This window comes from Coloeus monedula (genome assembly GCF_965178545.1).
Source record: "Coloeus monedula genome assembly, chromosome: Z".
NCBI lineage: Eukaryota > Metazoa > Chordata > Aves > Passeriformes > Corvidae > Coloeus > Coloeus monedula.
The window spans coordinates 65,063,406-65,079,241 of record NC_138822.1 but is presented as its reverse complement, the minus strand read 5'-3'; the positions used below and the strand labels follow the sequence as shown (position 1 = coordinate 65,079,241).

The window sequence follows — 15,836 nt, the reverse complement described above, 5'->3', positions numbered from 1 at the left end:
GTGCCTTCTGGAAACACGGCTGGCGTAACCACCCAGCCCAGAAGGCTCCCCACTCACCATGCCATCCTGAGCTGAAAATCTTATGATGACTTTCATAAGAACAGACAGTTAGCACGGGATTCTAGGTGTCACTGCTGGAACAAGTCCCACAGAGTGTTGGGGTCTCCTCCCCTGCCATGGAGCCCTGGCAGAGGGGCCCTGGGGGACAAACACGGGGTCTCCCTGCCCCTGGTCAGCCTCGTTCCCATGGGTTGGTTTGTGTTCCCCGGGGTGGCCAAGGACCCGGGGGTCCCGTGACCAAGTCCCACAGAGGGTCTCATAGCAATGACTAATTTCCAGGTACCAATAATTACACTTTGTATACGCATACCGTTCCTGTAGGGAAGTAAACAAAACTAAGCCTATGTAGCCAGTTATCAGGTAAAATGCAAAGGGAAGAAAGAAATCTTTGCCTATACCCTTCATGGTATTTTTTCCTACATCTTTTAATAATTTTAGTGTTTGGAGTGCCAAAGGACTGCTGAAACTCATAGAATTGCATTGTATGAAGTTACTGCAGTTACATTCATTATTTCTGATTATCAGAAAAAACAACTTTAATCTCAAAACATGCACTGAGTGTTGAGGAAAAATCTAGGGCACAAGAATGTTCAGAATAACTTTAAGCTACAAGTCAATGACAGTTTCTTCTCCATCTATAAAAGAGGATTTCTTTTCATGTATCCAAGATGATACCCTACTTTTCAGCTTTAAAATTCAACAGCTTTTTCTTATGAGAAAGAATAAACCTCTCAAATCTTTTTCTAAAATATTAACTACTAAGTGGATTGTCTTGAGGTTCTCTGAATCATCTCTTGGAAGATGCCATGACTTCCTAAGTTACACTGCTGCCAAATATTTTTGCCAAGTGAAAGGAGAACTGGCATTCACAGTCAGGAGCAGCACAAGAGATAAATCATCCTCAATTACTATGATTTCAGATTTTATAATATTCTGAAGTCAAATCTAATCTAACTAATATAAACACTTCCTTTCAGTGTAAAAAATATGATTTTTAAGGAACGCTTATTTATGAATATGTTACTGTTTTAACCTGGGCAATTGAAGTACAGCATCAATTTATCCTTCATCTCTCCTTATGCATGGAATTCACTGTTGATTTCAAATATGAACCTATTGGTATGGACTGAGTGTAACTCTATACTGGAGTAAAAAAATGCTATTAGGTTTGCCAAAATTCCATTTATTTTTATATTAAGGGATCTATTTGCTTTTTTTCTTAATTCTGGTAGTTTTTAGCTTTAATAATCCTTAGACTTTGCCTTGCAAATACTATCAAATTCTTAAAAAGACAGAATTAGCACACTTCAAGGATTAAGTTTGAATTTAAATATTTAGCACTTCACATAAAAGTGACCCAGTTTCAAAAATATTATCAGGAAAATTCCACATATGGCTGCAAAGCTGGCATTGCTTTCTGTGTATGATTACTTATACCATGAGCAATTTCCAGTTTAATTCAAGAGAATCTATGAGAAATACTAGAAATATGTTTCTCCACATGCATGTTTTAGGAACCAATCTAGGATATTTCAGAAATGTGCAATCATACAGAAAACCAGGCTGTAAAATTTTTATTGATCCTGGGGACAAGACATCTTCATTTTGAATGTGATATGTGGCTATGGCTTTCACTGTCGTGTTAGTGATTATCCAGGAAGACTCCCATTCCAAAAAACATATTTGATGGTAGCCTAGCTGAAGCTAATAAAAACAATTTTTGCTTTGAGTAGCTAGGTTTGAGATGGAAAAAATCTGAAATGACAGGAAATATAAATCATTGCTCTGGTCTTTATAAAGGAAGTTACTGAAGAACATTATGACATTGGAGTTTTAGGAAAGTATTTATTACAATTATCACAGTGGATTTTGACAAGCATTACCACCAGGATTTTCAAAGGGGCTTGTCTCAGCAGTGGCTGGAGCCTCATCATAGAGGATGCAACATGATGCCGCTCAGAGTGACCTGGAAGAGCTTGAGAAGTGGACCTATGTGAACTGCACGAGGTCCAATAAGAGCAAGTGCAAGGTGCTGTACCTGGGTTAGGGCAACCCCTGGTATCAACACAGTCTGGGGTTGAACAGATCAAGAGCAGCCCTGCCCAGAAGGACTTGGGGGTGCTGGTGGGTGACAGGCTGGACATGACCCAGCCATGGGCACTCAGAGCCCAGAGAGCCAAACGTGTCCTGGGCTGCATCCAAAGCAGCGCGGCCAGCAGGGCCAGGGAGGGGATTCTGCCCCTCTGCTCTGCTCTGCTGAGACCTCACCTGCAGGGCTGCATCCAACTCTGGGGTCCCAGCACAGGAAGGACATAGACCTGTTGCAGTTGTTACAGAGCAGGGCTATAAGGATGACCAGAAGGATGGAGCATATGTCCTACGAAGAAAAGCTGAGAGCTGGGGTTTTCAGCCTGGAGAATAGAAGGTTCTGGGGAGACCGTATTGTCCTAGTACTTAGAGAGGGCAGATTCAGACTAGATATAAGGAAAGATTTTTTTACCATGATTGTGGTGAAACACTGGAACAGGTTTCTCAGACAGGTGGAAGATACCCCATCCCTCAGGCTTATTCAAGATCAGCCTGGACCAGGCTCTGAGCAGCCTGATCTAATTGAAGAGCTCCCTGCTCATTGAAGGGGGGTTGGACTAGTTGACCTTTAGAGGTCCCTCACAACTCGAATATTGTACGATTCTATGAAGAGAGGAGACAGACAGTGCTGCAGCTCCCCCAGAACAAGTTTCACTGCGCACATGCCCATTGTGCAAACAGGGATTCAAAGGCACCCAGTAAGTGTTGGAAAGAGGAGCCCTGCTGCTGAAGTTGGAAACTCTGAGCTGGCCCACAGCAGTATGCACATTATGTACACTAGTCACCCCAGTGGGGCTCCTGGATAAAGCACGTTTTGTAAGTGACTTTTATTTCCTTAATTAATGCAAAATTGCCTGGAAAGGTGATAAGGTGGCATAGTAAGTTATTAAAAGGACAGGTTGCCATATCTCAGTTACAGTTTTTCAGGGAGAGAGAAGGCTCTAAATGCATGTGGAATAATTACAGACTATAAAGGAGGGTACAATGAAAACGCAGAGTTGCTCCTCATGGGCATCACAGAAAATGATTGGGTTGACTTCTGGACAGGGTACTTCAGGGCACTTCAGGATGAGGGTGAGCCTGCTGCACTTCACAATGCAAGGGCCTTGTAAGGTGACAGACAAGAAAGTAAGAGCTGAGAATTCATATGTACTGAATTTCTGATCATATGTTTTCATCTGTTACAAGCATGCTGTTAATCTCTAATAATAATTTTATTACTGGTATTCCATAGAACATTTATTCTCCTGTCCAATACCAGCAGCTTTGTTTGATAAATGTTTGCACTTTTCTTTGGATAGGTATGATTTATAAAAATACTAAGTACAGATCTAAAAGCTGGGGAGCAACATGTCATAGAATCATATATATCTTTGGCAAGACCAGACGGTTTCTTACAAGGGAGAAATCACATTATTTTTTATCTGGTTGAAATCTACATCTTCTGCAGAAAAGTGTTATCATTTGCATTCCTGTTGACGTACTCTAGAAGCAGAGAGAAAAACGAAAGCCACAAAGAAAAAGCTCAGATGAAAATCAAACTGAAGATTTATATCCACAAAGTGGTTAAGAAAGAATGTCTGAAATTACAATCTGACAGAAATATATTTTTTGGAGAAATCTTTGAAGTGTTGATGGAATTTCGTTAAAAGGAAGGATCTTATCTTACCTAAATGATATAATATTACTCAGTGCAAACTGCTGAGCTTTGTAAACAGCAAAAGATGAGATAAAAATGTGGAAAAGCTCTCAGGTAATAAACCACATCCTTGAGCCAACAGGTACTATGTTTGTCCACTTGGACTAGTGAGATTCAATAGTAAAGCACTGGACTATGATATGTGAGTATTTATCTAAGCAAATAGTACTCCACTGTACCATATCTATTACTGATTGTGCAGCAATAATAGGCTATATTGTCACTAGGATGATTGGTCTTTAACATACAGCTTCATATGTAGCACCAATTCCACACCAAAAGACATATCAGCTGTTAGGTGGACTGCTATGTTTTTTCAGCCCTTGGAAAAAAAAAAACCCACAGAATAAGGAATATGTGAAATGCTGACCTTCTGCATGTACTTGTATTTTTTTCTTACTCAGTGTATTTGGATTGAAGGACTCCTCATGCCTCCAGTTTCCTGGGATACAAGAATCAAATTTGGACCATAGAAACAAATTCAATAATTAGCTTTGTTTTCTTAAATATCAGTGTAGGTTGGAAAGACAAGCTTTTCTAGTAGAAATAGGACATCAGAGATAACACTAGGGTTAATGGTCTTCTCTTTGGCTTCATGGAGGTCTGCTGAATGTTGATGGTCTTGTCTGGGGCAGGGGCATAACTCTGCACATTCCTGGTATCCTAACACCAGCAAGGGTGTCTAAGTGTCATTGGTCTACGTAAAAATCAGCTTATAGAGGATGCCTTAATCCCAAGAATGTCTTAATAAAATATTTTAGCCAGGCCTAGTGAGAACTCTTTTTCTACACAGCAACAATATTTAGACTTATCTACTAGGCAGCTTCCTGTGATGCTGTCTTATATTTTGCCTTTTTTTCTTTTATATGTTGTCTGCATTCTTCACGCATATATTTGGAGCTCTGTAGCCTATTACTGTATTCTAGCTAGTTTTCCCAGTACTTTTTCATGCCCTTTCCCTAGGCAGGAAGACAAATTCCAGAGCTCCAAGCCCCGGGGTTACAAGGCCCCTATCCTACCTTCATTTTCCTGGGAACCAAGGCTGAGAACAAAGTCTTTGAGACACATTTTCATAAACAAGTACTCCCAGTACCGAGGAGAACAAGACTTAGAAGGGGTTCGACCCAGGGAGGAATTGCCTCATGACTTGTCCTCCTAATTGGTACTTTTTGTCAACTCTGCTAATTTGCTAAACCTATAAAAACTGTATTCACTCCGTGTGGTTGAGCTTTTGAGGATATCTTTCCATAACTGCCCCTGAAGGTCTTCAATAAAGACCCACTTTTATTTTACCTCTTATACTAAATTTATCTTGAGTTTCATTTCCAGGTTGAAAAAAGCAACACCTACATAAGGTACTGCTGAGCCATCCTTTTCACACAATTTGCTTCAATATGCCATTTTGTTGCTTATTCAAAGTAAGCCTTTCCCACAGTCTTACACAATTATTACCACAGTCTTCCACTGTGGCAGGTATTTTGTAGTGATGCAAGTTTTCTTTACCAACTATTCTAATGTGAATACTTTACACTTGCGTGTGCAGTGACACGTCACTAAAGAGGATTATGACAAATTAAAAACATTTCTGTGAACACAGTAAAACTTCATGCAAAAAGAGCTGTATGTTGCTCACCTTGGGTCTGCTAAGTGCCAGCACCACTCAGAGTCATTCTGTTTGCCTCTTATTTGGTGAACACTGGGAAATCATGGGAAGATGACTTAATAAATACGTGACAATCTATAAGATGGTCACAGAATGAAGTTATGAGATGATCTTTTTTCTCTGGGGTACATAAATTGAGCACCTAACTACAATACCTCCTTTTTGGAGTATTTAGTACCTACACTTGTCTCCATAAGACCTATGAAATCAAATTCTTCAGATATTTAATTAAAATAAGAAATCACAGCTGAGGGGAAAAAAGTTACAGTTTCTATAAATTAGCCACTGTGAATTAAACACCATTCTCTAAAATGTATGGCAACTTCATGGATTGTAACCTGTAGAATGGAAACCTGTATGTCCCCCATTTCAGAGTTTCTCAATATGTTGCAGTATTTCACTAATTTATTTTACTCTGAGGATGAAAAATTTGTGCAAAAATCACCTGTTTGTCTAAACCTCTTTTTATTTCAGAAGGAGATTAATATTAAAAAATTGTAAATTATGAAGACAGGAAAGTTACAAGACAGGGATTTTATTCTCATCCTAACTAGGTCTTGTTACTTTTCTATTTGCTTTGTATTGATGGCTGTTGACATCTGAGCAACAGAAAACAACTCGTCTGGGAAGTTTCTGATACAGGTGTACATGTACTGCATATTCTGGAATTACCTGGGTTAGCCTGGTTTTGGCTGTTGTTTTTGATTTCCTTAGAGGAGGTTATAACCTCAGAATCAGAAATGAAAATTGCTAGTAACTCTAACAACCTCAGTAATTACTAAGTAAGTTCATTTTAATGCTACTGAAGGGCACTTAGATGGTTTTGTATGTAATTATACAGAAAAAAACCCTCCACCTCTTCTGCCAGCATATTGAAAGGCAGGAATTCTTTCTCCAAACTCCTGAGCTGCATGCTCAAGGTACCTGGTAAATCATTTGAGCGGTGGTTGAATACACAGGATTAAACTTGTTGCTAAAATTATAGCAGCCATGAAGTTCAAATGAAATCTGTTAATCCAGGTAGGAGAGAAGTTTTAAGCGGGAGAAAAAGGATTTGTCATGATTACAATACAAACGTAAGGTTGCAAGGATCTGAAAGAGGTCATCTAGCCCATCCTCCTGCTCAGAGAGAGGGTATATACCATCTCTGAGAGATACTTAACCTCTTCTTGAATCACCTTCACTGGAGAATTATGACAAACACTTCATATAATCTGATCCAGGGGTTAACTACACTTAAGGAGAAAGGGATTTTTTTAATCTACAATGTACCCCATGCTAGTCTTCAAAACCACATCCAGTCTGAACTGACCACTGTTTCTGCAACCTTGACACCAGGTTGTATTAAGCATGGTTATTTTATATATCATGGGAATTTTCAAGGCACTCTTATCACACAATTCAATATTTTACTTCTCATTTGTGAGTTTGATATTTTGATTAAGACATTTAATCATGCTGATATATTAATTTTTGGGAATTGTTACTTTCTTCCACATGCCCAATATATCTTCTTAACAGCATGTTAAGAAGAAGAAAAAAATGTCTCTTTTAAAATGAAACTTAGAAAAAAAAAATCCTGTGAATGAGCTTTTGAGAGCACTCTACAGAGCATCATTGTTAGCAAGTCCAAAGGAGATAAAATGAAACTTGCTTATCTTTCAGAAGCTTTTCTGCCATTTGCGTGGATTTTCATCTGTGCTGCACTAAAAAGGAGAAATTCAGTTATACCTTTGTCAGAGGAAATAAGAAAAATAAGAAAGGATCTTTCTTAGGGTAAGCTTTGTGACTCAGCTGATGCTTTATGGCACTTTAAAAGTATATATCGGAAGTTTAGTAACCAGAACTTAATACGAATATATTTCTTTAAGCTTAAAGAAGAGCACAACTTCAAAACATTTCCTACCCACTTTCAGAGCTAAACATAAAAAGCAGTTTTCTCCCCAGTCTATTTTCACCATCTGTATACTACTTAGTACAAGTATAAAAAGCTTAAATATACTTAAAGATATTTCATTAGGTGGACCCAAAAATCTTCTGAGTATGTCGTGCACTTGATGTAGTGAGCTTGGAAACATTTGAACTCAATTATGAATATTTAGGTGAAAAAACTTTACACCAGATTCACAGTGTATTGAGACATGCTGTTATTTTCAAATAACTGCTCTCCTGTGCCACCAGCAGCTGTCTGTGACTGTAGCCACACCAGGCCTTTCAGCCACTGGATCTTCTTTGAAGGTGCCGCTGTCCACAACTCAGTATGACAGCTTTTATGCCTCCAGCTTGAGAGAGATGGAGACCCTCCACCCCCTCATCCGAGCAGAAAAGGAGTTGCCTAAGCACTAATGCCTGCTGGAGTCCTTCCACACAAAAGTGCAGCTTCTCCCCATTTATGTTTTGATCCTGGGAGGTGTCTGTGCAGCAGAATCCATTTCAGTACAATTTATTTCTTAAAGATGGGTAGGATTGCATTGCCACAAAATGCCTGTGTTCTTTCAGAGTTGTCCTCCTACACACTGAATCTAAAGGAATCCTTGATTTCAAATGACCTCAAAGTAGCAGTTCAGCCACAACTGTACTGAGCTAAATATCTGCTTTGACTGGGAATTTATTACAGTAAGGTCTTCAAATCATAACATTTCATTCTCATTGCTTTGGCAAAGTAAGAAGTGGTAAGACATTTGCTCAGGGACTGGAAGGCAACAGGGTTGTTCAATTTTATAAGTTTCACCGTTTCTGAAACCCAAGAAAAAGGAACACAATTTGACTATAACCCTTTAATATAAAAAATAACACATAGGTTATTTTACAAAAAAATGTGGGACATTAATAACTTTCAGCTCTTGTGATTGTTGCAATAAGTAGTTACAATGTCTAAGATTTTTTTAAACTTTGAGGACAGAAACATTATGCTTGCTGTGCTTATAAATTATAAGACCTCCCTAAACACAAATAACATTCGTTACAATACTCCTAAAAGTCTTCATTTTGATACATACATGCAACTTAATTTGTCAAATGCACAATTGATCAGAATAGTCTGCACGTATCATTTCTCTCTAGTTTCCAAGATGCATATATAGGAAATGAAGTGAAACTTGCAACGGTATAAAAGTTAATAAATCCTTTCAAATTTATTTTTTCTCTGATATTAATGAGGAAGAAAACATGCATGAATCCACTTGCATGCAAATTTATTATTTTATCCAATGAATCTGTCAAATTATTAGACAACAAATGCATTTTAAGAAAATAATTTTATGTAGCAGTGATTTTTTTTAATAAAGCAACTTTTACTGTTTTTTCTTTTTCTTAGAAGGCTTGATGAAAGTTTGCTATACGAAAAAACACAGGGAACAAAAACACGCCTGACTGTTCTGCAGGAAAGTATGGATGAAAAGCTTTGGTTTTATTACTTTGATTTTAAAAAGAGTTTTATCATGATTTTTACTTCATAAAATTATACATCATTATAGTTACAAACGCACTCCAGTTGCACAGTCAGGGTACTAGTAGAAGGACATCTACTGTCAGAGGTCTATGCTAGTGCTTGGAAGAAACCTTGGGATTGCTGTGCCATCATACTCATTTCAATGTTTCTGCCTTCCAGGATTTGTGTAACCAAATCCACTGCCTGTCTTCTTTTAGAATAAATATATTTTTAGCTTGAATTTAGGCCCTGACTATCATACGATTGAGGAACTGCAAATAGCCCTTTTTGCACTTTTTTCACTTAATTGTTGAGGAACAGGCATTTTCAGGATAGAGCTCTGAGTCCTCCAGGCATATTACCAAGCCCAGTGTTTGGGTGTTGACACACTATTACACCATGAAGTTCTAGCTAGTTACACAAATGTTACACTGGATGTACGAAAGGACATCAAAAAGGGGTGAAACCACAAAACAAGCACATTGACAACCTACATTAATTCAAATTTCAACATAACAATGTAGTAAAGTGCTGTGTGTTAAGACAAAAATACCTCATGCATGAATATGTGGTTTCGCTAACATTGTGTGCTACTAGTGCAAAAACTTACAGACAGCTATAGAATAACGTTTAAGGACAAGTAAAGAAGTCCCTCAGTTTTTACAAGGCAGAATAGTTGTACATGATTTGTTGCAGAAGCCTTACCGATGGTGCAAAGATGGGATGAAAATATTAGATTAAGCCGTAAAATAGATGCATACATGTTAAAGTTACTTTCACAGGTAAGATGTAACAGGGTATTTCCTTCTGACAGAAGAGTTAAATTATATAGTAGAAGGATGTAAGAAATGTGTGTTTATCACTCACTCAAATTGCCTGACTGGAACCCTGTTTTACCACAATGCCTCTGAGATTTCCCATGAAGACCTGGAGGGGAGTGCAAAAGGGAGAAAATGAAAAAGGAAGAGGAGGGTGAAGACTTAATACAAATATCCACAGTATAGTTGTTCTGGGCTAACCTGTAGGCAGCAAGAAGCTTGGACAGATGTTCATCCTCTCCTAAGTTTTTTTCCAAAGCAGTTTGCTATCTAGTAGGAATTCTGCCTGTCTACAGTACAATCAGTAGGGAAGCATAATGATTTACGACCCCAAATACATAGCTCCCTTGGGCCAAACACTCAGCAGCAGCATATGGAATGAGTAAGAGGATATGTAATGTTTGTGCCACAGCCATTATGACCACATTGCTGTCTTCTGCAATAAGTACACCCAGCTTTCTTATTCTTCAGTGCTTCCTCTATTATTCTGTGACTTTTGAACTAGTGTAGTTTTTTCTTGTACTGTCATTTTCACCTCAGGGACATATTATAACTAATCCCACCAAGTGCACAAGTAGCTATGAATACAGGGAAGAGTAAAAGATCTTGCCACCGCTACTACAAATGCAGAGCTGGAGTGAAGGGCATGCTAAGAGAGGGAGGTATGCTTTTCCTAAAAGCACTTTTTTCCTCTCATGTCTCCTAGTTTGAAGAGATTGAAATACATTTACACTTTTTTCACTTCTTGATTCCTTTATCTAGTACTCAGCAATGTTCTGATTTTCTGCATGCAGAAGCTCTTTAGAGTGCAGCTCAATCTGGAATAATAATGCAGTAAGTGAAATAATAATTTTATTTCTATAGTTGCATTTGCTTTGGGGACAACTTTGCTCAGTGATTACTTTTCTCCACACTTTTGGCTGACCATTCAAACCAGTAGAAGTGTACTAAAACTTGTGGAGTGTTGGTCTTTGCACATGTGGAGTGATGGTGTTTGCAAGAGCAGAGATCAGTGATCTTGGGTAGTTTACTGACAGCTCTGTTAAATTAGACACGTGACAAGCATGTTTGAGCTTTATAACAATGGTTTCAGCACCTACATTCTCAATGCAGAGAAAGCTATTATGCTTAGAAATATTTGTTTAAATCTGAAAATCTAATAATCTGTGTTGTTTCTAATACATAATTATTTAATTATAATCCCAAAAGCATTGTTACTCAAATGAGTCATTTGTTAACTTGTGGAGGATAACAAGCAGATTTGTAGACATTTAAAACAATGGAATCTAGAATGCATGTGTGGAAGACAAAAGGTCAGTTATTATACTTTGAGTGCCCAGTTGAAAATATTCTGACTCTCAGATAAGGCAGATATGCAAAATTATGAATATTAGTTACATGAAAATCAGATCTTTATAAATAATAATGCAGCAGGAAATACACTGAAGTATTTTATCATCAAGTAAGGCAGTTCTCTCCTTATTACCTTCTGGTACTATTGTATAGTGCAATTACTCAGGAAGTGCTGTGTCCATCAGGGGGTAGTTTTAAACAGTGATACGATACAGATGAAGAGATGCTTAAAAGGAAAAAAGAGCAGGAAGGGATCTGTGAGACAGCTCAGCTGAACTGTTTTCACCAAGGTGAGAGTGGACAAGAAGAGTCTATCTGTCTAAGCGGGCAACTGGGCAAACTACTTCAGGCTCTTCTTGCATATTTTCTTATCCTTAAGTGGAAGAAATAATCTATTATTATTAAATTTGCATATTTTTTTTGGAACAGGTTCTCATGATGACCTGAGAAGATACAGTTGTATAATGTCTCCTTTTAAAATTTGTTTCTATATAATAAATATTTTGACTTATTTTTTTAATCTTACCAGTGACCACACATTCCTTTAACGTGACTGTTGTCTGCCCTGCATACACATTTGGTACCAGATGCATTAATGGAAACAGAAAAATATTTTCAGAGTTGAGCTTTAAAAAGAAATAATTTCGTATCAGTATGATTATAGATGTGTACTGTGATAAATCTTATTTGTTCATATGCTGTGAAATAGTTAAAATACTTAATAATAAATGATTTCTACGTTATCAAGCAATTTTTATATTGAAATACAGCAAATTAAAAATTTTAATTGTGTCTGTGTGAAATGCAAGCAGATGCTGGTGTTTGTTAAAGACTGAAGAATTCCTGCTAACAGTTGAAACATAACTGGTGCATGATCGTTTTCCACTATTTTGGATGACTAGTCCAACAGCAGTCAAAGTTTTGAAGTGAATGACAAAGGTTCAGTAACTGTATTATTTTTCTGTATTGGCAAGAGCAGTATGTACTGATGCTATTGATGCATAAAAAGTAGGCACATATGGCTCTTGGAATTTTGTAAACATTACTTTAGAAGCCATAAATATGCCTTCTAAAAAATGATCAGAGTAATTCTACATTGGGGGCCCATAAAATGCTATATTCTATACAATAAAATTTTCCTATACCTCAATTAAAAATGCATAACTAGATTTTGGAACTCAAAGCTTTCATTCTTCTATTTAACACTGGATTGAATATACATTAATATTAATGGCAATTTGGAAGAGCTATGTATTTAGTATACTAGGTAAGAAAGACCTGGTACACAGGAATAAGTTTAGGAAGCTTTTTCTTAAAAAAAATAATAAGAAGAATACATTCTTACAACCCCAACCAGTTAGGGATCTTTAATTCCACAGGAAAACGTCCTATAATGCTTTTTCATATATTTAAAATATTTTGAATTTATTTACTATTAGCCCTGTTCATTTTCCAGGCACAAACTAGCAGTTTTCTGGACATTGCTGACTTGCTCTATGAAAGCCTCTATGTGTATTTCATGACAATAACAAAAAAATCTCAGTTAACACAGCGTATACAGCAAAACAGTAATTGTGGGTCTTCATAAGTCAAATTCAAGTATGTGTTTAAAGTTTAGAATATTTTAAAATTATTTGCTGGACTAAGGTCAAAGTGTTTGAGAGATTTCAGGGTTATGTCCAGATCTATGTGTGCTTAAGACCTATTTTATTTTAGAGTAGAACCCACTTTTGTAAACACTTAAAGTTGTGTATATTTTTCTAGGATACGGCTTTGTTACCTCAATGGGATGATTTGTTTGTAAAAGTAGTCATCTATTTCTGCAATGACAGGAGTCAAATAATTTTCCAGAAAAGCATACATAGTTTACCATTCACATGTTAACATTTATGGAGTAACACAAAGCAAGTAATACGAAAAATAATGTATTATTTCATATTTAACTATTTCAAATGAGGCACTTTTCCATTACTCTGCATCTGACCAGAGAATCGGAATGGTTTTAATTTCACATTATATAAAAACATCAGGGAAGGTTTAATCAAACCAATCAGAAATAAAACAGTGGAGGTGAGCACAAAGGGTTTCATGACCACTGTGTATAGGGTCACAAGAGAGTGAGCTTTAGTCATAGCAATTTTCCATCCTGGCCACAATTCAGGTCTGTAACTTTCCCTGAAAGTTCAATGACAAAAGTGTTGTTTGACTTGGGTTGTTTTTCAGGCAATAAAAATAAGTTTCCAAGCTTATTGATTAAAACACAGGAGCTCATTAGACAAGGTAAGTTCCTGAGGGCAGACAGTGTTTCTGATAAGCTCAAGAGCAGCTTAGCTCAGGTGCTGTTCATCAAGGCCTAATGAGTATTTCTGAGATCATAGTGTGGTGGGGGAAGTTGTACCACCACAGCTGCTACTCTACATGAACAAAGGCTGTAGGAATCAGGAGCTCTGATGTCTTGACTCTGACTTTCCAGGTGTCATACTGATTTCAGTATGGAACTGTCAGTGGGGGCTGCGGGAAGAGGTGAGGCAAGGAGTGTGGCAGGCTGACTGGGAGGGCATAGCTCTCAGTGGGGTGGCAGGGTGTCAGCTGTCATTTCGTATCACCCTTTGATGTGTGGATTGGGGGATTATTTTTACTAGACTGGCTTTTGTTTGGCAAGTAATTAAGGGGTTTATTGTGATGATGTTCAAGGTCACCAGAAGCTGTGCAGGAAGGACAATTTTAAACTGGTGGCAGATTCATCGTATGTGGAACTGCCCTCGGAGGAGAAACCCAAGAGGCAATGTGCAACACAGTGGCTTGCCTGGGATGCAGAAGTCACAATAGGGAAATGTGGAAGATGAAGTGTGTTTTATTTTTATTTAAGCTGTATAAAGACACAGGGCATGAGGCAAAGGTCATAGAATTGTAGAATGTTAAGGAGTTGGAATGAACCTTAAAGATCATCTGGTCCCAGATCCTCTTCCATGGGGCAGAGACGTCCCAGTAGACCAGGTTGCTCAAGGATTTTTTCAACGTGGCCTTGAACACTGACTGGGTTGGGACTTCACCTACAACCTCCCTGGGTAACTGTTCCAATGTCTCACCACTCTCACAAAGAATTTCTTTCTAACATCTAACCTAAATTTCCCCTCTTTCAATTAGTACCCATTATTCCTTGACTTATCACTACAGTTCCTGACAAAAAGCCCTTCTCTAGCTTCCCTGGAGGCTCCCTAAATGGATGGAGGCTGTTGACGGGGTGGCCTTCACAGCATCAGAGAGTATTCTGAGTTGGAAGGGATCCACAAGGATCATCGAGTCAAACGCTTAGCCCCGTACAGGGCATACCCAGGAACCACGTGCTTTCCTTGGACACAAGAAGTGCTGGCAGGCTGGGGAGCAGGACGGCTGCTCCTAAGCAGCTCTGCTGTGTACACGGGAGCCGCAGGAGCAGGCAGCAGGTAGATAAAGCTATTACATTAGCGCTCCAGAGCGGCTCGGCCACCATCTGGTGCCGCAGGGGCGCGGGTGCGTGCGTGCCGCAGGCCAGGGCAGGGCCCGAGGCGCGGCCGCCAGCACGGCCGGAGCCGCCCGCGGTGCCCGCGCCCTCTGCGCGCGCCCGGGGCGAGGGGCGGAGCCGCGGTGGGCGGGGCGCGCGGGGCGGTGGCCGCGCGGCGTCCCCGCCCCCTCCCGCGAGCCGGTGCTGCCGTGACGCCGCGGCGGCCGCGCAGGCGCAGCAGCGCCCACAGCGCCTGTTGTATCCGGCCGGCGCCTTTTCTCCGCTCCCCCCTTCCTCCTCCCCGGCCGCCCGTCGCGCCCGCCCAGAGCCGCCGCCGCTGCCGCCGTGCACGGCCTCCCCCTCCCTGCACCCGGTGTGCCCAGCCGGCGACGCCTCCGATCTCCCCCGTGCGCCCCATGAAGCGATGGCAGCGGCCAACTTCGGCAAGATCCAGATAGGGATCTACGTGGAGATCAAGCGCAGCGATGGTGAGCGGGCCGGGGGGGGGGGGGGGCGGCGGCCGGGAGCACCCCCCCGCATCCCGGCCGGGCGGGGCCGCGCGCGCCGGGGCCCATTGTGTGCGCGGGGCCGGGGCGGGGCCACGCCCGGCGCGCGCTGCGGTTGTCACGGGGGCACGGGCGGGGCCGGGGGGGGCTCGGGGGGACCCGAGGGGGACCCGCCGGTGGGGCGGGCACCGAGACGTGCGGGGTGGCCGGGGGTGGGTGGGGTGGGGTTTGGGGCGTGGGTCGGTGGGAGGGGAGCCGGGGAGCTTTTGGCAGGAAGGTAGGAGGGCCTTCGGGGGGCGGGGGGGCGGGATGAGGTGATGGGGAGAGAGAGGGAGGGAGGGAGTGAGGAAAAGCCTTTCATATGAAAAAGGTAACTTCTTGTCTCCTCCGGTGCTCTGAAAATGGACACAACGGTAATGCCCTGACAGGAATGCTTTTGGACATTTCCATCACTTGGCAGAAAGCACGATGTTATTATTTTAGATGTTCTTTGTGATTAAAATGTAAGGAGAGTACTTGCTGTTTATGCCCGTGAGTTGTAATTTTTCTGTTGGGGATCCAGTGTTTCTCGTCTTGCCCAGCTTCTCCTGGTGGGAGGATGTGTGATGCTATCTGGAAATCCATGTGAATCAAGGAGGCGTGCATGACAGGTTTAGGGTGCCAGCTCTTCATATTTGTCTCTGGAGATATTCAAAGCCCACCTGGACATGTTCTTGTGTAACCTGCTCTAGGTGA

General features: G+C 40.5%; 1 protein-coding gene across 1 annotated transcript in view; it reads left to right on the top strand.

Moving 5' to 3' along the window:
* Positions 1-14,966: 14,966 nt before the first annotated feature.
* Positions 14,967-15,836, top strand: part of KIF2A (kinesin family member 2A) — a 56,043-nt gene continuing 55,173 nt past the window's right edge. Inside the window, exon 1 of the mRNA XM_082301946.1 lies at positions 14,967-15,083. Coding sequence (XP_082158072.1) covers positions 15,020-15,083 — 64 coding nt within the window. The 5' untranslated portion in view covers positions 14,967-15,019. The remainder of the gene's footprint in view (positions 15,084-15,836) is intronic.